At 31.6% G+C, this 22,871-nt stretch overlaps 2 protein-coding genes across 8 annotated transcripts in view; one reads left to right on the top strand and one right to left on the bottom strand.

The window, feature by feature from the left end:
• LOC126699303 (TMV resistance protein N-like) overlaps positions 1 to 14,927 on the top strand; it is a 21,517-nt gene extending 6,590 nt beyond the window's left edge. Inside the window, exons 6-9 of one of the 4 annotated variants that reach the window (XM_050397034.1) lie at positions 49 to 748; positions 1,329 to 1,672; positions 1,779 to 2,052; positions 14,670 to 14,927. In XM_050397034.1, coding sequence (XP_050252991.1) covers positions 49 to 748; positions 1,329 to 1,672; positions 1,779 to 2,052; positions 14,670 to 14,731 — 1,380 coding nt within the window. In that variant the 3' untranslated portion in view covers positions 14,732 to 14,927. Of the gene's footprint in view, positions 1 to 48; positions 749 to 1,328; positions 1,673 to 1,778; positions 2,371 to 9,787; positions 9,994 to 14,669 lie in introns of those variants that run through there. The other 3 variants (XM_050397035.1, XM_050397032.1, XM_050397033.1) reach the window with 3 other exon arrangements.
• LOC126699301 (disease resistance protein RPV1-like) lies at positions 11,442 to 22,871 on the bottom strand. Of its 4 annotated transcripts, XM_050397029.1 has the most exons (9): positions 22,701 to 22,870; positions 22,017 to 22,554; positions 19,665 to 20,757; positions 18,762 to 19,049; positions 18,412 to 18,559; positions 17,828 to 18,285; positions 17,042 to 17,735; positions 12,183 to 12,526; positions 11,442 to 12,072 (listed from the first exon to the last, which is right to left on the bottom strand). In XM_050397029.1, exons 2-9 carry the CDS (start codon positions 22,517 to 22,519, stop codon positions 11,548 to 11,550), a joined length of 4,053 nt encoding a protein of 1,350 aa, XP_050252986.1. In that variant the 5' UTR covers positions 22,520 to 22,554; positions 22,701 to 22,870; the 3' UTR covers positions 11,442 to 11,547. The 4 variants fall into 4 exon arrangements, with proteins under 4 accessions (XP_050252986.1, XP_050252985.1, XP_050252987.1 ...); XM_050397028.1 differs by having other exon boundaries at positions 17,828 to 18,559; XM_050397030.1 differs by lacking the exon at positions 12,183 to 12,526 and having other exon boundaries at positions 11,912 to 12,072; positions 17,828 to 18,559; positions 22,701 to 22,871.

The following is a 22,871-nucleotide window of genomic DNA, read 5'->3' as shown; positions in this document are numbered from 1 at the left end:
CTCTCACAGACACAGATTCTTAAATAACATAGTTTTTTTCTGGTACAGGGACTCATTTATCCAAAAACAGGATTATACGAAACTTCTACCAAAAGGAAAGATAGATCTAAAGCTGCATTCCAGATAATTATTCCCGGATTGGATGTTCCTCAGTGGTTAACTCATCAAAGGATTGGGTATTCAATAAGCATAGAGCTGCCTCCAAATTGGTGTAATAGTAGGTGGATGGGATTTGCTTTGTGTGCTCTTTTCAGAATTAATTGTTACGGATATTCAAGTGAAAGTTATAGTCTTAAAGGTCACGTGAAAGCCCTTGGTGATTTGCCTCAGCATACTTTTAAAGTTATTGGAGAGACATCCTTTGAAGTTGTCATTGGGGAGACTTCCTTTGATTATAGTGTTGGTCACCTTTGGCTATTGTATTGGTCTCGTGATGATTTGCTAGGTACACATTGGAACGGTCATGAATGCAGTCAGATTAATGTTGTATTTGACAGCAATAGCCCAAGTGCGGAGGTGATTAAATGTGCAGTCCGTTTGATATATGAGCAAGATGTGGCAGAGTTCAACCAAACAACTGCCCAATGCAGCACTAGCTGTGTCATTACTTCTGAGGGTTTAGATTGCGTCCATCATGAATTTGAAAATTCAGCAGTAGAAAAAGCTACCAAAATTATAAGAACCTATGATGACAATAACAGGGCAGAACATAGTGCAAGTTGGAGTTTTCATGAGGAAACTGTAAGAGGTAACAACCATCTCACGCATCCTTACTGTTACAAGTATTATCTTATTTTACTATATTTTCTTTATAGCTGTAATAGTCCAGATTACTTGTCTCGATTTTTGTGTAGATTTGGATTGTTTAGCTGTTGCATAGGCATTTACTGGTTAGATTTTGTTATTACAAACAGATACAAGAGGTCTCAATTTTGACTACTTATTTGAAAATTAAAATTATAGGGTCCAACAATGACAAAGGGAAGTGTAGGGAGAAAATAGAGAATGACTAATGAAACAGATGAGAGATGTCAGGTCATGTGGGAAGTTTTTTTTTATTCATAAAACTGATAGGCCATGTGGGAAGATAATAATGTTATGTAGAGAGAATAAATTTTCTTTGTATAGGTGGCTATTCAAGGTGACTTTCTAGAACTTTCTTGGTTAAATTCTATTATGTTTTGACCTTTCCTGATTGATTTCATAACACACATTTGATGTTTCATTTTGATGATAGAATTTTCTAGTGGACAGAAAATAGATTTCACATGCCATTTTTGCATTTGTGTGCTGAATTTTGATTCCTCTTCTTGTTCTTGTAATTGTAGCAGTGGCCAAAACAAAGGATGGGAAGAAGGAAATTAAAGGCGAGCAATTTAGGTGGTCAAAACCAATGCAATGTTTGTTACTTGAGATACTTGCTAATGACGCTACTAAAGGAAATAAGCCATCCAATACATTTATGCCCAGATCATTAGCTCGAGCAGCCCAAGAAATTAGTGGGAAATTTGGGGTTGAATGCCAACTTAATCATGTGGAGAATTGTCTTCGAACCATTGAAAGCATTTGGAGTACCATTACAAAACTACGTAATAGAAAAAAAAATTTTGGATGGAATGATAATCTGAAAATGATTACTTGTGAAAAGAAAGTGTATGATGAGGAAGTAATGGTATGAAGCATACTTTAATCATTATGTAGGTGTTATTTTAGTGATTGGTCTCTTCCTAACTATTTGTGGTTTTTTTTTTTTTTTTTTTTCCTTAAAAAAAAAACAGGCACATCCAGATCATGAGCAATATTTGAACAAGAAAATTGAGATGTATGATAAGATGGCTCTGATTTTTTGTAAAGACAATGCAACATGGGGTTCTGCAAAGTCTTTTAGTGGTATTGAATCAGAAAAAAGGATCCTTGAATTGGAGTCAAATGCTCTAGACATTGATTTTGAGAAGGCATCAAAAGGGAAGCAAGTTAGTTCTTCAAATGCAGCTTTATCTGGAGCAAGCTCTCTTAGAAAAAGGAGTCGTATGAACCAAGATGCTAATTATGGTAAGTTTTCCAAACAACTCCGTAAGGTTGAGCTAGCAATTAAAAAACTCAAAAAAGATCAACTTGATGTGAATGAGCTTTATGAAGAAGTTATGAAGATAGAAAGGTTTAACGAAGTTATGCTTGCATTTGCCTTTGACTATTTGGTGGATAATGAAAGGGTAGCAAAAGCATTCATGGCCAAGAATGCTAGACTCCGAACATTGTGGTTAGAGAGTTTCTTTAATCAAAATGGTATTTATGGGAATTAGATAGTAATGGTTTAAGTCTGTACAAGGTTATGAAAAAATAAATGATACCATGAATCATGATTATGTAGATGTTTTTTTCGTTTCTCTTATTTTATATTTTGAGAATCGTAGATGGTTAACTTGGATTTTTGACTATATATATATATATATATATATATATATATAACCTACTATGAAACTAACCCCTTGTCAGCGCCAGTTACAAGTAATCTAAGTATATTCACCATTAGGCCAATAAGACTTAGGTCTTGGGTTCAAGTCTTCTAATCCTCGCAAGTGAGTGTGTTGGTGCCCACCCTTGTTTGGGCACATATGGTTACCACCCTCTCCTCCTATGCCCCCTTTTTTTTTTAATTACAAAAAAAGTGTGTATATATATTCACCCTTGCTTAAAATTGATTTGAACCGTTAATTACTTTTTTGTGACGGAACTCTGTACTTTTACACCACCCAATACTTTTGAGAGTTAAATATAACCATGGCCCAGAGGTCATTAATATATGTTAGGTGTTCCGAAAATATAGTTTTTGTTTATAGGAAGCATATGGTTTATACTTTTTTCTATGCAGAACTAGTTGCAGACCCACGCAATGTGTGAGAATAAATAATTATTTTGTATTGTGATATAATGTATAATTTTTTCTCTAAATTTTTTTGAAGATAGTTTGTTTTTCCTAAAATTTAAAAAATTTCTATTCAATCCAATTAGGTCTACTTCGGTCCAATTTGTTCCACTCAGTCAATTTCGGTCCCCCTTCAGTCCATTTAGACTAACTAGGCTTTAAATTGATTCTTTTTGTAGATTTCACGTTTAGCTCAATTTTTTTCCTCTTAATTTTTGGGTTGAAAAGTATGAAATTTATTATATTTTGGCTAAACTCTTTAGTTTTAAGTTAAAAAATACAAAGAAAATACTAAAATTGACATATTAAATTAGAAATATTAGCTCTAAAAATGCAATAAAAATAATAAATATTCAAAAGTCTTATTCTGTCCACATTGGTTCAATTTGGCTCATTCTATCATCTTCAGTCCTATTCGGTCCATTTGGTCCTATTTAGTCTATTATGTCCACCAAAGTTCTATTGTGTATTCGGTCTTATTCAGTCCTCATTGGCCCTATTTGGTCCACATTGGTCCTAGTTGGTTCACTTAGGTCATATTTGGTCCATTCTTTTTACTTTGGTCTTATTCAGTCCGTTATGTCTACCTTGGGTTCAATTTAGTTCTATTTGGTCCATATTGGTTTTATTTGGTTCATTCTGTCCACTTTGATCCACTTCAGTCATATTCGGGCCATTTGGTTGACTTTGGTCTTATTCGTTCCATTTTGTTCACTTTAGTTCTATTCAGTCCATTTTATTCACTTTGGTCCTATTAAGTTCACATTGCTCCTATTCGGTCCAATCTGTCCTCTTCAGTCCTGCTTGGTCCTATTTAGCCAGTCTTTCTACTTTGGTCTTATTTGGTTCAATGTGGTCCCGTTCGATTCATTCTATCCACTTTGATCCTATTTGATCTATTTGGTCTACCTTAGTCCTATTCGGTCATTTTGGTCATATTTTTTCTGTTTGGTACACTTTGTTCTATTTGGTCCAGTTTGGTCCATTCACATCACTTCAGTTCATTTGGTCCACTTCAATTTTTTTTTGTGCACTTGCATGGTGGAAAAGACATGTTTGGGTTGAAAACACATAATCTAAATTCTATATATCAAACCCGTAATATTTTAAATTTTAAGTATAGCAATTATTGATTCTACACTTTTGTTGAGCCATATTAATGTAACGTTTTAGTCTACTTTGAAATGACTAAATTTAAGTGAAAGTCTTTCTAAACATAAATGCTATGAATATATAGATGTAATCTTTAGGGCAATTATTCATTTATTTTAACGTTGTTACTTTTAAATGAATTACATGAGGTTGATTATACATTTAAGTTAAATAAATAAATATATACATATATAAATATGTATGTATCATTTTTATTTTAATAAATTATTCAAATTATTTATTCTCTGAAAACATATATTGAATATGTATAGTTTATTCTATAAATTTATTGTAGAGAGATAGAGAGACTATTTGTGATAGGGAACTAAAAAATACAACACTAAAATGTGTGAACTCAAAATAGAGTTTTAAAAATCACAATGATTCATCAATATAAAATAAAGTTGCAAGAAATAATAAAAAATTAAGAGAGAGAATAACCACTTTTTCAAGAGAGAATGTGAGAGAGAACAATAAGAAATTTATAGAAATAATATGAAAAAAAGTAAAAATAAAAAATATAACAATAAATACCAAATTATCCCAGTTATGTTATGTAATAAAATAACATTATATTTTTATATACTATCTTTAGAGCATTCTTATTAAGAATTGTAAAAAATTTAACATTTAGCATCTCAAAAAGTTAATTTTTTATTTTATTTTACATCTTACTTTATAATACACCTAACATCAATGATTCTATTATTTTACCACTTCATTTAAATATTCTTTTTTTTATTCTTTCTTTATGTTTTCTTTATATTTTCAACTAACTATCATTCATACCATGTTTTCTATACCTAGCAACTACCATTAAACAAATCTTTTTCTTTTTTTTTTTTTTTTTTAACAATCTTGCTACAATGGGCTGCTAGAGATGGCAGCCTACAGTAGTTAGATTGCAAAATTAATAAGATTTACAATTCTTGATGGAGTGCTTTTTACAAACTTGATGTTAAAATTTAGCATTTATAGCATTTACAATTCTTAATGAGAATGCTCTTATAATGCAATATGATAACATCTATAAAATCAAAGAGAATAAAAAAGATAACAACTTAAAATTACAAAACTTAAGCACATCAACCCAAAGTAGAGTTCTAAATAATATAAAAATTCATCAATCTAAAGTAAAGATGCAAGAAAAAAACTAAAAAAAGTCCACTAAAAATGAAAAAAAAAAATCAGAGAGAGAGAGAGAGAGAGAGAGATAACCTTTTTTTGTGTGGAAAATGAGATAGAGAATAAGATTATGTTTGGTAACAGTTTTTGTTTTCTATTTTCAAAAACTTGTTTTTGGGAATATAAAGAAAAAACAATTTTCTTGTATTTTTTAAATAAAAAACATGTTTGGTTAGTTGAAATTAAAAAGATTGTTTTTTGAAGAAAAAAATAGAAAATACTAAAATGTGTTGTTACTAGGATTTGAACTTTAATGCTAACTCATTAAATGAGACAGATTCATTAAATTAAATACATTTTTTCATTGACTTTTAAAAATTAAAAACTGAAAACAGTCTTTCGCATGTTTTCAGTTTTCTTTAAAAAATGAGTTTTGAGAACAGTTTTTGTTTTCTGTCCATTTTGAATTGAGAAATAAGTTTTTTAGTCTCAAAAATTGAAAATTGTTTTTAAAAACAGAAAATAAGAGGAAAAAACAGTTATCAAACATAGCCTAACATTTTGTGTGTGAAAAAACTATGAATAAAATGGGAAAGAGAATTGTAAATTTATAGTTAGTGGAGAGGAATAAGAAAATCAAAAAATAAAGGAATATAAAGGGATAGACGAAGGTGAAAAGGTAGATAGTAATGAGGAGATGAAAATGTAAAAGGAAAGAAAAAAGTTAGAAAAAGTATAACGGAAGTTGGAAAATTAATAAGAAAAAAAGAAGAACTAAAAATAAGAGAGAGAATGTTGAAAATAAGTGGATGATGTAACTCAACAAGAGCATAACAATAATAAATATTACGCTTCAACTTTTAGATATACTAGTCGCATACCCACGCGTTGTGCGTGATAATTTTTTTAAGATGGTCTCATTAAATATTTTATTAATACTATAATTTTAGTTATTAACTATTAGTTTTTCATTAGTTTTTAAGTTAATAAAAACCTTAAATATACATTTTCTTACCTTTATACACACACACACACACACACACACACATACATATATATAGTGAATCTTTATTTAAGAAAACTCTATATATTCTACTTTTTTGGATGCGTAAAGTTATAAACTACTACTCCATAATAATAGTGGTTAATTAATTTTTTTAGTGATCTCGTTTATAACGCTTCTTATCATTATCATATATTTACTAACTGATAATTTGCATAACAAAGACAATAAATGAGAGGTAGAATTGTTCATTAGATTTTCAAAAGTAATGGTGTATGAAAATTATATATATATATATATATTATAAATAAGGTTAAATGAAATGTCAAAAAATGGATTTTGAAATTTTCTAACTTCTTTCTTATGTAATTTCTACTACTATGAGAGAACATCTCTTTTTTAGTTATGATTAATATGGTTTCCATAGTTAGAGTTTGATTAGTTTTAAATTTAAATTTAGTACTATGATTTTATTTAATTGTTGATTGTTGATTTAAATTTTAAGTGAATTTAGCAGTTTATGTTACTACATTGTAAAGTTTTTAATGTTCTCCACACGGTAATCTTTATTTTATTTTTTACTTCTCCTTACAACCTCTTTGTTTTCCAATCAACGATTACTAATTGATGTTTGGTTTTTTTTTTTTCTTTATCTACTCTTTATTCCTTTGTATTGGTTTTTTTTCTATACCATCTCTCTCTCTCTCTCTCCATTGGCAACCTATCGTTTTCCAAAATTTGATAATGATTCTATGACATTAAATATGCATTATTATTATTTTTTTTAATTTTAAATTTAGTGTTTCTAACTTGATTTGTTTGGTATTTCATTCTTCCTTTGATGCATTTGGTGTGAGAATGAGTGTTTCCCTAGCATTACTCCACTTAATGTGGACAATTTTATTTATTTAATTTAAGCAAAGTATTATATTTTAAATTTTTTAAAATAAAAAAGGAGTGGAAATATAAATAATTTAATGATATATATGGGGGATGTGGCTGAATTTAAATGTTAAATAAAACGATATGAGAAAAAAAAAATACATAACAATAAACACTAACTTATCCAAATAATTCTATGTAATATAATAATAGTACATTCTTATATACTATTTTTAAATATTTATAATGCAATATGATAATATTTAACAATCAAATTCATATAAAATAAAATAAAATAAAATAAAACTTAAAACACAAAACTAAATCCCATCAATCAAAATAGAGTTCTAAAGAATACAAAACTTTATCAAGCTAAAATAGATATGCAAGAAAAATAAAAATAAAAATCCACCAAAAAATTGAGGGAGAAAGAGTGGGAAATAATCACTTTTTTGTGAGAGAAAATTATGTAAAGAATGGAAGAGTAAATGACAAATTTATACTAAGAGGATGATAATAATAAAAAACAAAATAAAGGAAAATAAAAGGAAAGAGGAAGAGTGATATCAAGGTAGAATGTTTTGGGAGATGAAAAGGTAAAGAGAAGGAGAAAGATTGGAGAAAGTGTAAATGTAAATAAAAAAAAAGAGTAGAATCTGGAGAGCACAATTTTCTTTTATTTGGATTTAAGTAAAATATTACATTTTTTATTTTTTAAAACAAAAAGAGAGAGAAAATACTATTTTAATATTGAGTAAAATAGAAGAGAAGAAAAAAAATAAGAAAAATTAAAAGATAGAACAATAAACACTAAATTATCCAAATTATTCTATGTAATGGAATACTATTTTATATTTATCTACTATCTTTAATTTTTTATAATATAATCGGATAAAATTTAACAATCAAAGAGCAAAATAATAATAATAATAACTTAAAACACAAAACTAAATCGTATCAACCTACATTAGAGTTCTTAAAAACACAAAAACTTATCAACCTAAAGCGAAAATGCAATAAAAAATAAAAATCCACCAAAACATTGAGAGAGAGAGAGAGAAAAAAAAAAAAAAAAAACCTTTTTGTGAGATAAAACTATGCAAATAATGGAAAAAAGTGACAAACTTATAGTAAGAGGGAAGGGATAAGAAGAAACAAATTAAGGAAGATGAAGGTAAAGATGAATAGTAATGTTAAAGTAGAGGATAGTGGGAGATGAAAAGGTAAGTAGAAGAAGAAAGGTTGAAGAAAGTGTAAGTATTTAAAAAATAAGTGAATGTAAAAAAAAAAAAAAATTATAGGAAAATTGGAAATAAAAAAGAAATATATATATATATAGATGTTAAAACCAATAATGATGAATATGTAAAGTCAATAATCTATTTATATATATATATATATATATATTTGTAAAAAAAAAAGGAATAAATAGTAAATAATAATTATATGGCGAATGACGTGGTGATGGGGTAGCGCAACAGGAACTCAGCAGCAATAAATGTCACGCTTCAGCTTTTAATAATATATAGATGTAGATTACATGAAATATGGAATGGAAAAACTTTGAACTCGATGTAGCTTGCTCTTTGTACTTGCTAGGTTTCTTTTTACCAAGGGAAAACCTTCCTAACCTATGGGTGTATTTCAAATATTTAAAGTTAGCGGATTTTTGACAGTTGTGGGAAGTTAGGCCACAAAGTAAGAGAATGTTTTGATGGCACCGTGACCTTACTATTGTTCTTGTTAGGTTCTAAATAATTAGAAATAAATATTTAGGTTCTAAATATTTAGAAATAAATGTTTAAGTTCTAAATGCTTTATATGTTGGCAAACTGAGTACATAAACTTGTCTAGGAATAGATCTTAATATCTATGAAATGATTTAGACATTGCTCAAAGTGATATATGTCAAAATTCAAGAACATACAAGCTGTACAAAGAAGAGTTGAAAAGTTGACTTGCTCGATCGATTGAGAGGAAGTTTTGATCGATTCAGATACAGATCTGTCGAATTTTAATTTAGCCCAACAGTCCATTAAATGTTAGGGTTTCAATCCAAACTTATTTGGTATATAAGGAAAAATCCTAAAGCACGTTTTTCAAGTCTTGGAGAGCTACTCTTTTGATATCTGAGAGGTTCTTGTACCTTTTACTCTTTCAAGCATCTACTAGAGATCACACGCATATTACTAGTATCGGTGGAAGAAAGTTGCAACCTAAGTTTTAGCTATCAAGCAAACTAAAGATTAAAGACGTGAACTAGAGAATCATGTTGGAGAAGATCCACATCAAAGAAGTCTGAGGGGTTCAGAGCTAGATTGGATAATCTTAGTTAAGTTTACTACGAATGGTACATTCTTGACTGTAAACTTTTATTTGATATAGTGGATTGCTCTTTTGGGATCGTTCCCCTTAGGTTTTTTTACCTTGAAACTAGATTGTTTCATTAGTTTTCCTGGATTATCATATCTTCTGTTATTTACATATTCGGCTACATGATATGTTTGATGATTGTCTAACTTAAATCTACATTATTGACCTAAGTAACAACTTGGCTATTAAATTAGGTTAAACAAACTGTGTTTTCAGAGGTTTAAAAACTAACAGTTTTGATGTGTAAGTATTGTGAAAATAAATAATCTGTTTATGCAAGAAAGAGTAGAGGAGGAAATATGACACATGATATTCTACGTGTTTAGGTAATATGCCTACGTTCACGGAAGGCAGCGGAAATAAAATTTCACTATAATTTGGAGATTATAACAATTGCTTGAAGGCCATCTCACAAGCCCAACCCTTAAATACACCTTTGGAACACCCTATTGTATTTAGACAATAGTTGCAGAACACTTTAAATTCCTTTTTCTGGTGCACACACATAGCCAATACCACTCTTCTCCACCTCTATTTATAACCAGAGGTTCAATCGAATTGGAAATTGTTATTACTGATTATCCTAAAAGTTTAAACTATTGAGATATGGTAAATTTAATCATTTAATCACATACTTCTAACACTCCCCCTCACGTGTGGGCCAAAACTATCTTGGAGGAGATAGAGATCGAACTTAGGACTTCCTGCTTTAATACCATGTTAAATTACTGATTGTTCCAAAAATTTAAGCTATTGGGATATGGTAAATTTAATCATTTAGTGTGCGTTTGGCTCGAGCTTAAAAAGCCAGCTTATTTTACTATTCAGCTTATTTTTGCTACTATTTATGGGCCTCACTGCATATTTTGATACTATTCACAGGTCTCACTGTACTATTTTAGCTAAATTTTACCTTTATCAACAATACTTTCAACAAAAAGTTTTCAATTTTAACAAAATAAATGGATCCCAAACAAACCTTTAATCACATATTTCTAATAGAAATAGTTTCAGCACATGAAACTTGCTTGGTCAAAGATAATGGAAAGCATTTATTGCCAATGGAGTCTTCCATTATTTCGGCTACAAAGAGAAATCCAATGTTGGCTTGTAATGTCAAGCCACCAACAATGCAAGCCACTCTAACAGTTCTACAGAGGAGTATGGCAGGATATTCTCAATTTTTCTGGTTCCACCCCTTAAGCTAGCTTTGCTTGGGTGAGAAGTGCAGCTGATGGTGCTGCCTATGCTCTTGCTAAGTCGGCTTCATTGTGTCATTTTGATGGTCTTGTGCATTACCATTCCTATCTATTTTAGTATAAAAACTTATTTTTTCTATATACAATCACTTTTCAAAAACACTAAAATCAAATTAGGATAAATTACGTATTTGGTCCCTATCCTTTGCACTATATCTCAATTTGGTCTCTAACCATTCAATTGTGTCAATTTGACCTCTAATCTTTCAGTGTCATGTCAATTTAGTCTGTACCATTACCAAAATAAAAAATTAGTCTTTTGCCACATCAAATTATCTATTCTACATTTTATTTCAATATAATATTTCTATCATTTACATCAAATCTCAATTTGGCCCCTAACCATGATCAATTTCATTTCTAATTTTTCAGTGTCATGTCAATTTAGTCTGTGCTGTTATCTCTTGGGTGATAATTGTTGACATAACAAATGGCCAAACTAAAAAATTAGTTTATTGCCATATCAAATTATTTATTCTATATTCTATTTCAATATAATATTCATTCTTTATTTATTTATTTTTCCATTTTAATAGAGGGGAGAGAGGAAAAAAAAAAGAAAAAAAAGAAGAGAAATAAATAAAATATTGATATGCACATGAAATATTAGCGGTTTATATTTACACAATTACTATAGCTAGAATGTAAATTTGCATAATTTTACGTGAGCTGATGTGGGTGATTTTTGGTGTTGAATATGCAAAATTTACCCCTTAAACTATTATACATTGATTGATGCGAGTACTCTTATAATATCATTTATTTGTTCAAAATCTTGTACAAATTTAAACTATTACTATCTTTTTAGAGAATAAAACATTTACTATCTAATTCCCACAATTACCATTTTTGTTAAAGAAACACTGTAACCACAATGTTCGGAGTCTAGCATTCTTGACCATGAATGCCTTTGCTGCGTTTTCATTATCCACCAAATGGTCAAAAGCAGATGCAAGCATAACTTCATCAAACCCTTCTATCTTCATAACTTCTTCATAAAGCTCATTCACATCAAGTTGATCTTTTTTGAGTTTTTTTATTGCTAGCTCAACCTTTTGGAGTTGTTTGGAAAACTTATCACAATAAGAATCTTGGTACAAACAACTCCTTTTTCTATGAGAGCTTACTCCAGAAAAATCTGCATTTGAAGAACAAACTTGCTTCCCTTTTGATGCCTTCTTAAAATCAATGTCTATATCATTTAACTCCAAGTCAACAATCATTTTTTTTGAATCAATATCACAAAAAGACTTTGCAGAACTCCATGTTGCCATGTCTTTACAAAAAATCAGAGCCATCTTATCAAACATCTCAATTTTCTTGTTCAAATATTGCTCATGATCTGGATGTGCCTGTTTTTTTTTTTTTTAAAAAGAAAAAGAAAAAGGGGAAAAAACAAATAGTTAGGAAGAGATCAATCACTAATATAAGACCTACATAATGATGAATATATGCTTCATACCATTACTTCCTCATCATACACCTTCTTTTCACAAGTAATCATTTTCAGATTATCATTCCATCCAAAAGTATTTTTTCTATTACGAAGTTGTGTAATTGTACTCCAAATGCTTTCAATGGTTAGAAGACAATTCTCCACATGATTAGGTCGGCATTCAACCCCAAATTTCTCGCTAATTGTTTGGGCTGCTAGAGCTAATGAGCCAGGCATAAATGTATTGGATGGCTTATTTCCTTTAGTAGCGTCATTAGCAAGTATCTCAATTAACAAATATTGCATTGGTTTTGACCACCTAAATTGTTCGCTTTTACTTTCCTTCTCCTCATCCTTTGTTTTGTCCATTGCTACACTTACAAGAACAAGAAGTGAAATCAAAATTCAGCAGGCCAACACAAAAAATAACGTGAAAACTCTGTTTCATGTCCACTCGAAAATTTTATCATCAATCATGAAATGTAAACGCATAATAGACTTTAATGAAGAAAGTTCTAGAAAGTCACATTACATAGCCACCTATACAAAGAAAATTTATTCATTCTACATAACATTATAATTTTCCCACACGGCATGGCATGGCATATTTCATCTCTTTCACTAACCATTCTCTATTTTCTTCCTAAACTTCTCTTTGTTTTTGTTGGACCTTATAATTCTGAAATTCAAATTGTATATCTAGATCTACATCTTCCACAATTGAGTTTGGGGTCAACCCTCATTATGCGATTGCGAATTACATAACATGCTAAGAGTACCTAAGAGTACATCCAACCGTGTTTGCAATGACCAATATGGATATGCATCCAATACAGAAAAATGTTTATTCAATACATAAAAACCTCCCTCAGTAGTTGGTAGCAAGGAAAGGGGAAAAAGTGTAGAATATGGCTTGAATTTGGAGTTCAACTCCTTGTTGGATTTGGATAATAAAGGAATTTTATTCCTTTTGGGTTACTGTTGTTTGAAGTTATCAAATTCTATTAGAAGTCTTGTCTAACACTTGATTTTGAGTTCTATTTGGAATAGGAGTGATTTTCCTTTTGTGTGTGGAAAAGAAGTCTAGTCCTTCTTGGTTTTGGATATACTAGCCAACTTAAGTCTCCTATATATGCATAGTGCTACTACAGAAAATTAGAGAGAAAGAGATGAGAGTGTGTGAGAAAAAGGCTCTCTCTTTGTTTGTTTATTTGATATTTGTGGGTTGCAATTTGGAATAGTGAGATAGGTTTGTTACCACTTGGTTTTGGTTTTACGGTTTGATGATTTGCTCTCTCTTGGTGTGTTGCAACATTTGGACTTGCTTTTTGGTGGCTCTTTCTTTGGTTTGTGCGCAATTGGTATTTGGTATTCGTATTTGGTATTTGTGAACGTTTGGTTCTTTGGTTTGTATTTAGTTCTTTGGTTTTGTATTTGTGAGAGAGAGCTATTTGGGTGTATTTGAGATTTTGATTTGTGAGAGTGTCTATACACAAATTTTTATTATTCCAAATTTGTTATAATGAAATTTGTTCTCGTCATCTGTGGATGTAGGCTATTGCGGAACCACGTAAATCTTGGTGTTTTGTGTTTATTTTCTTTTGGATTAATTTTCTTTGTTTCTATTGTTTGTTTGGAGATCTTTCTTAAGTCTAAAATATTTTCACAATCAATCTTAATTTTTTGAGCTTCCGCTATTTTACAAAATCTTCGGCGTATTCTTCTGAAAAAGCTTTGTCAAAGTATTCTGCAAAACCTTTGGCAGTTAGGACGATGGTTTTTAATGCCAAATTTGAAGTAGAGAAATTTGATGGAACGAAAAACTTTGGCATGTGGCAATGCGAAGTTATGGATGTCTTGGTCCAAAAAGAGTTGGATATTACTTTGGAAGACAAACATGAAGGGATGTCAGACAAGGATTTGGAAAAGATTAATAGACAAGCTTGTGGCGCTATTCGTTTGTGTTTGGCCAAGAATGTTAATTTTGGTGGTGACATGGTGCTTAAACCTTTGCACAATTTCAAGCGTTGCTTGGACTTGTAGGGTATTTGCAATTTGAATTAACCCGTAGGGGCTTTGGTGGTGGCAACGGAGAAGTTTCGTTTGTTGTGATATGCACTTTGTTTTGGACTCTTATTTGGATTTGACACCATCTTTGGGTGCATTTGGCATCCATTGGCGCATTTGGAAGTGGATTTGGATAATTTGCACTTTTTTTTGGTTAGGCTCTAATTTGATTGAGTGTTTTGCAGTTGTGATTTAGGAGATGTCTTGTCAAGGTGGAGACTTGTTAAGGATTTGCATTTGGTGGTCTACTAGATTTCGTTTGTAAGGCTTGATGGAATTCAAGCCAAGGTGGAGATTTGTAGAATATGGCTTGAATTAGGAGTTCGACTCCTTGTTGGATTTGGATAATAAAGAATTTTTATTCATTTTGAGTTACTGTTGTTTGAAGTTATCAAGTTCTATTAGAAGTCTTGTCTAACACTTGATTTTGAGTTCTATTTGGAATAGGAGTGATTCTCCTTTTGTGTGTGGAAAAGAAGTCTAGTCCTTCTTGGTTTTGGATATACTAGCCAACTCAAGTCTCCTATATATGCATAGTGCTACTACAGAAAATTAGAGAGAAAGAGATGAGAGTGTGTGAGAAAAAGGCTCTCTCTTTGTTTGTTTATTTGATATTTGTGGGTTGCAATTTGGAATAGTGAGAGAGGTTTGTTACCGCTTGGTTTTGGTTTTGCGGTTTGATGATTTGCTCTCTCTTGGTGAGTTGCAACTTTTGGATTTGCTTTGTGGCCCTCTCTTTAGTTTGTGCGCAATTGGTATTTGGTATTTGGTGTTTGTGAACGTTTTTTTTCTTTGGTTTATGTTTGGTTCTTTGGTTTGTATTTGGTTCTTTGGTTTTGTATTTGTGAGAGAGAGCTATTTGGGTGTATTTGAGATTTTGATTTGTGAGAGTGTCTCTACACAAATTTTTATTATCCCAAATTTGTTATAGTGAAATTTGTTTGTCGTCGCCCCTGGATGTAGGCTATTGCTGAACCACGTAAATCTTGGTGTTTTGTGTCTATTTTCTTTTGGATTAATTTTTTTCGTTCCTATTATTAGTTAGAAGATCTTTCACAACCCTAAAATATTTTCACAATCAATCTTAGTAATTTGAGCTTTTGCTATTTTACAACAAAAAGAATGAATTTTCTTTTTCTATATTCGAGAGGATCATGACTACATTCTTTCAATCAGTATTGAAAATCACAATAAGGGAAGAGAATTCCTTTTCCATTTGTAAAACCAAAGTCACCAAAATATATAATATTTACTTACAAATTTACAGAAAATAGAAAAATATTATTAGTAATGACTAATTATTTGTTATAATTTTGAATTCTTTGAACTTAAGTAAATAATATTGATTATTATAATAAATTTAATCCCCGCCACACCCCCCCCCCCCCCCCTCCTTTTTAAACCAGAGAAACTTCCATTAGATTTCTATTGATACAGATGCAAAAACATGACTTCCATCTATCACTTGGACATGATCTTAATACAAGATTTTTGTTTTGTTTTTTGTTTTATAACTTATATATATTCTATTCATCAATGATATATACATATATACAATGTGAAAAATAAAAGGGGACATATGCAGAGCATAACCTTAGACAGGCTCCACGTGTGTGGTACTTTGTCATGTGGCCATAGGTTTTTGTGTTTAATATCAATGTTAGACATTTTTTATGGTTCAAAGTGAGTATTATGCTTCATGAAGCCTTATTTTGAAAAGGCTTATACTGCACCGTTTCCGTTTCCACCATTCTTTTATATCATCGCAATGAAAGGATTATAATATAAGTATAGAACTTGACTTGGCAGTTCTCCAAGTTATATGGCATGTTTTGCAAACTGTTAATAAGAATAAAACTTGCATTTCCTTACCTCCATTATTTTTGCTACTTATTGAGCTTTGGCTCTTCATTGTTAATTATGTGTGATTTCCAGATTTGTGGTCAATACGCAAAGAACTTCTCTTATTATAGGTAAATGCAAATGTAATGTTTGAGTTGGTGGACTCGAATTAGAATGATTTGTATTTGAGGGTTTAACTTATATATTTTGTAGAGTCATATGTCATGATACTTGTTTCTGTTTGAGGTTGGACTCTTGGAACTTGTGGGTGCAAGGTGTGCCAAACCCACATTTGTTGTTAGAGTTGCATATCTTGGGAAGGATTTTGAAAGACACTGAACTATTATTGATTCTTTTTCATCTTAATTACCAGTGATTTGTTTTGGTCTATGAGTTCGCTTGTGGTCAGGCAAAAAAAGAAAAAGAAAGTATTAAAATTGCTTGCTGAAGACAAAACCAAAGGAACGCACAAAGCCACGCCATTTACTCACTTAAATCTCTAACATCCTTTTCAAGAATTGCATTATCCACAAGGGTTATTTACGTAAGCTTTTACTAGTTAGTAGGCTTCATGTAACTAATGATAATGTGGAGGCTGAAAAATTAAGTTCTTTAGACAGCTGGCATTGAACTCAAGTGACAGAATCTAAGGTTAATTTTCAAGAATACAGAAGTTTAGGGTGATTTGGACTGCTTGAAGTACACAATGTTACCAGGTTAGCTATGAAATAATTTGTCACAACTTGAAGAAAGTGTTAGCCACAATTATGCAATACCCTATTATAACTAGCCACAATTGAGATTTCTCATATTTGTTTGTAAAGACAAAATCTACCCAGTAAATGCCTATGCAACACCTAAACAATCCAATCTAGGCAAAAATATAGACAAGCAATCTGGGATATTACAGCTACAAAGAAAATGTTGTAAAATAAGACAATACTTGTAACAGGAAGGATGAGTGAGATGGTTGTTACCTCTTTCAGTTTCCCCAGGAAAGCCCCAACTTGCACTACGTTCTGCTTCGTTATTGTCATCATAGGTTCTCACAATTTTGGTAGCTTTTACTACTGCTGAATTTTCAAATTCATGGACAAAATCTGAATCCTCAGAAGTAATGACACAACTGCTGCCTTGTGCAATTGTTTGGTTGAACTCTTTCACGTCTTGCTCATATATCAAACGGACAGCACATTTGATCACCTCCACACTTGGGCTGTTGCTGTCAAATACAACATTAATCCGACTGCATTCAAGATCATACCAATGTGTACCTAGCAAGTCATCACGAGACCAATACAATAGCCAAAGGTGACACACACTATAATCAAAGGATGTCTCCCCAATGACAACCTCAAAGGATGTCTCTCCAATAACTTTAAAAGTATGGTGAGGCATATCGCCAAGGGCTTTCACATGACCTTTAAGACTATATCTTTCACTTGAATACCCGTAACAATTAATTCTAAAGAGAGCACACAAAGAAAATCCCATCCACCTACTATTACACCAATTTGGAGGCAGTTCTATGCTTATTGAATACCCAATCCTTTGATGAGTTAACCATTGTGGAACATCCAATCCGGGAATAATTATCTGGAACGCAGCTCTAGATCTATCTTTCCTTCTGGTAGAAGTTTCATATAATCCAGTTTTTGGATAAATGAGTCCCTATACCAGAAAAACCATATTATTTAACAATGAGAGAGAGAGAGAGAGAGAGAGAGAGAGAGAGAGAGAGAGAGAGAGAGAAGGTAGATTACCTGTAGATAACGTTTTAACATTGCAAATGCCAGACCATCACTGCCCTCATTATACTCAACCAACTTGCAGCAATTGAAAAATGAAATTGATGGTTGCAACAAATTGCACATACTGAGCAATGCTGGTGATGGTTCTAGGGAAGAACAACCTTTGGCATTTATATATCTTACATTTGATGGAAGATCTGGCAACGAGTGAAGCTGAATGCAGTTGCCCAAATCAAGAGCTTCCAATTTCGGAAGTTGACTGATGCTTGCAGGTAAGGCAAAGATAAGATTGTTTGTAGATAGTGCTAAATATTTTAACGAGTGAACGCAGAACACACTGTCAAGCCTTGACTTAAAAAATTGCTTTTCACATCCACGACATATCAAGAAACTAATGGAAGAGGGAACTTCTCGAATAGCAGCTCCAGTCAAATCAAGTTCCTTCAAACTTTCAATTTTTCCCAAGTTCTCTGGCAGGTTGGCAAGTTTTGAGCATCCCAAAAGAATGAGTATTTCAAGAGACCTTAAACTATCCATGCTGTTTGGAAGATTGATAAGAGATTGACAAAATTTTAAATTTAAAACAGTAAGCTTACTGAGTTGTCCAATAGATGGGTGGATCTCAACCAAATTTATGCAACCTCTAAGACATAGTTTTTCAAGTCTCGGAACCCCTGTGAAGTCAGGTGTCCTAATAAGGCTTATGGAATGTTCAAGATCGATGAGTTTTAACTTGTCTAAATACTGTAAAAAAAGAAGAAGGATAATTAGCTTGCATTAAACAATGAATTTTTTTAGTTATATATATATATATATATATATTAGAACAATTTTTTATTAATGAAAGGATGAAGCTCAAATACAAAGGGAGTGTATTTGATGAGACTTCTGAAGAAAAGATAAATGCTGATAAGTAATAAAAAGACAGTTTGAAGAACATAATCACCTTTACACCTCTCCAAAGATATTCAATTTTGCTAAACCGCAGTTTGAGTTCAACAAGCTCTTTTGATTGGAATTTGGATGGCAAACATTTTGAAGAATAGCCACGCCATTCAAGAAGTCTTAATTCGTAAGAAAGATGATTGAGGCCGTTTGGGATGTGCACGTTATCAATTATAAGCAATCTAAGATTACACATCTTAGAAAAAACTTCAGAATAAGATTCAATGGGCCGATATTCCTCATCCCCTCCAAATAAGTCTAGGACAATTGCTTGAATTGCTTTTGTTGCCTAAGAATCAAAAGCAAAGGATCAGTAAATCACAAAATAAAAGTTAAGAATACTAGAAAATTTCAGTTTTATAGTGTTTGAGGAGGCAACTAATATATATACTGAGTTTTCCACATATATAACCTCCTCTTGACCATTGGTAAATCCAAGAAAGTGAAGAATGAGAAATTGACAAATTGAGGCCTTAGAAACAATTTAATTTTTTATTTAAATTTTATTCATATGGTAAAAGTGTTATTTTCATTTGAGAATCATACATTACAACGAGTAAGGATGCTATTCTACAATTCAAAAATATAAACAATGTCACAATCACATTATGTTTTCAAAATGTAAGATATTATGATAGATGAATTCAAAATTTATTTATTTTTTAAAATTTTATAAGTGACAATCACATTATATTTTCAAAATACAGGTAACAGTCAGCATATTAACATGAAATTAAATGGACTTTTGTATTATAGATTTTATGAATTAAGTATTTGGGTAGCTATTTATACATTGGATTTTATTTTTTTTCTTAAAGAACTTAATTTCCTGAACAAAATTGTGTTGTGTATCTATTCAATATTTCCCTTGAAAAAAAAAATGTTATTTGTCCAATGTTCTTACCGTATTGTTCATAAATACATGAAACAAATCCTTACGAAGCCACAACCTACTGCGCTTCCCAGGCTCTTCTCGTGATTCTCGACGCACAATTTCCATACCCATTTCTTGTAATAGATCATGCATTTGCAATGTGTCGTTTTCTATAGTTAGGAGAGATTTATCCATGAGAACTTGTATTCCAATTCTTGCATCAAAACCACAGGTCTCTAATATCTCTATTACTTGATCTTTCATCTTCCCTCTAAAGAAACATGCAACATCTAGAAATATATCCTTCCACATTTCCTCTAGCCCATCAAAACTCACTTTGAGTATGTCAAATATTTCTCTTTTTGGAATTTTTTTAAATCTGTCCAATGCACTTTGCCAGACATCCATTGTTCTTCCAAACAAAAAGGAACCTAAACTTACAAGAGTTAATGGATGGCCATTAGCATAGGATACAACATCCTGGGAGAGTTGCATATAACCTTTTCTAGGTTGCTCATTTTTGAAGGCTTTCAAACAAAAAAGTTTTAAAGCATCATCACTATTTAATGCATTAGGCTTACATATTTTATGTACTCCATGATGGACCAACAAATGTTCATCTCTAGTTGTTATGATGATCAAACTCCCCAATCCAAACCAGCCATGCTCTCCAGCCAAATTTTCTAGTTGGTCCAATTTATTAACATCATCTAGAACAATTAGAACTTTTTTATGACATAACCTTCTCTTGATTATGTCAATTCCATAATAAACATTCCTTATATCTATATTTCTTTCCTCCAAGATATCTGCTAGAAGCTGCTGTTGCAAATGAAGCAAATCAAGTTTTTCTGGATATTCCCTAACATTAGCAATAAAGGAAGAACCTTCAAAATAATTACAAAACTTTTCATAGACAACTCTAGCAAGAGTTGTCTTTCCAGATCCCCCCATACCACAGATCCCTATAATGCAAACATTGTTCCCAAGATCTAAATACGAATTGATCAGTTCTTCCACTGAAGAATCTATTCCTACCAAGTCATCGGTAATGCTTGAGAAACATGAACTCAGATTTTGTAATATGTGTTCCACAATGCTTTGGATTAATTCTGACACATGCCTGTGAAGATGATAGAACAATAATTAAGTGATGGTCTAAAGTCTAAACCAATCATAAAACATTGGGGATAAAGAAAAATATTGGGTGATAATACTCTCCTTGGTCAAACAAATATGAACTAACGTGGATAGAACTACTCAACTACCCATATAAGAATTGTATGATTATATTTACTGAAACAACTCTATCAAATTTGGCTATTTACTTATAGGCAGAAAATTTTCATTCTTGCCCAAAACATGTGGGCCTTCACAAAGAAGAGGCAGATAAAGAGGGAGAGAAACAGGGACACTATTATACAAGCAGATATCAGGAGCGGCAAGCAAGTGCCATCATCCAATATCATTGCTTAAGTTAGAAATAATATTAAACTAGTAAATCCAAAATCTAATTCACAATTGATTGACCAAAGAATGGGTGTCTTATTTCACCCTTGATTCCTAAGAGAAACTTCATTGGGATATCTTTAAGTTGAACAGGCTAATATAAAAGTTCATGACCTTCTGAAGTAGCTTGAGTGCTAAAGAATTAAAAAAAAATGTTGTTTCCCACTTTGAGGGTTCCACTTTATGCTTCACCAACCACACATTTATCTTTTTTCCCTCTTCTAAAGTAACCAAAATTTAAAAGGAAAACGAAAATCAGAGAAATGGCACACTATAGTTGATTGAATATATAGTGGAACACTCAAACTAGGATAGACGATTTTAGTTCCAAAATATTAATAACAAATCAACAATGGATTACACAAATTTAGATGACCAAAAAGTTGAAAATGCTTTATAATAATTCCAGGTAAAATGATTGAAGAGAAGGTAAAGCCGTAAAGGTTTCTTTAGGAGGGGAGAGGAACTAAAAATTTAAGCCTTAGTGCCAACAGAAATTGAAGCACAGATTAGAGATTTGATTTTCATCATTGAAGAGAAAAAGGAAAATGCTTCATATGTTTTTCTCCCCCTTTTAAGAGAAGATCTCTTTGAATTTCTATTTCTGCAGACAAATATCAATTATAAACTCCTTGAATCTCTACTTCCAAAAATTATGTTAACATTTTCATTCTGTAAACAATTGGTTTGTGAATAAAATTGTCAAAATACACTTTTAAGGATTTTATCTAACCGAAAGCAACATTTCAGCCAATAGAAACTTGAATAAAATTGTCGTTTAAATATCAGTCAATAGCAATTTATATGCTTCATGATATATGAAAGAAAATTGTGTTTAAATATCAACATAAAATAAATTTCTTAGGAAATTACCCATCTTGAACAAGCCAACCAGACAGATTCGCCGCTTCTGTCAAAGCAGCTCTCCAAATGTCAATTTTCTCCATGTTCTCCATAAATCGTACTTCGTGCTCAGCAAAAGCCACTGCGAAAGTTCCTCTTTGTCTCCGTACATCGGATGGATCCACATCATAGAAAACCGGCAGAACTGTTGTTCCCATCTCTTTACTGTATCCAATGATTTTAACAAGCTCGTCCAAGCACCATGTTGAAGCTGCATAGTGTTTTGAGAGAACGACAATGGCAAACCTCGATCCTTCTATTGCTTCTAGGATCTCTCGTGCAATAGCTTTTCCTCTCTCAATTTTCTTATCATACTTAAATGTCAAAATGCCCTTCTGTTTCAAAGCAGCATATAGATGATCTGTAAAACTATTACGGGTGTCCACACCTCTAAAGTTGAGAAAAACATCGTATTTCCACCGACGTGTTGAAGAAGAAGACGGTGATGACGTTGACGCTCCTTGAGTGCACATGGAATCCGTTGAAAATATACTTCATAAATCTTGAACTATAATACATAGATAACAAAAGTAACAAAGTATATTCAAATCCAATTCAAAGTTCAAACTGGAGACGATTTGATATGTGTAGATTTCTTCATTTAACGGATGAAGTGAAAGTAAAGAAATAAAAGTGTGAAAAATGAGAACTTACAGAGCGAAAATCCTCTTGAAACAACGCCGGAATTCAGTTCCTATTACATAGTAATTGCTTTTTTTATTTTTAGTAAATGAATGGATAAGGTTCTTTCTCCGTGTATGAGAGAGAGGGAGAGACAGAGAGACAGGGGAGACGAAGAGTGAATCGAAGTCTATTTCACAATTT

This window comes from Quercus robur, chromosome 9 (genome assembly GCF_932294415.1).
Source record: "Quercus robur chromosome 9, dhQueRobu3.1, whole genome shotgun sequence".
NCBI lineage: Eukaryota > Viridiplantae > Streptophyta > Magnoliopsida > Fagales > Fagaceae > Quercus > Quercus robur.
Note: the sequence above shows the minus strand (reverse complement) of the source record. Positions and strands in the feature narration are given on the sequence as shown.

Bases quoted from the DNA above. Each gene is read 5' to 3' on its own strand.
- LOC126699301 (XM_050397028.1), bottom strand. From the start codon at position 22,519: ATGTGCACTCAAGGAGCGTCAACGTCATCACCGTCTTCTTCTTCAACA. The intron at 18,560-18,761 runs GTGATTATGTTC...CTTTTTTTACAG, and splicing joins ATCTTTGGAGAGGTGTAAAG to TATTTAGACAAGTTAAAACT. The intron at 12,073-12,182 runs GTATGAAGCATA...AAAAAAAAACAG, and splicing joins TGTATGATGAGGAAGTAATG to GCACATCCAGATCATGAGCA.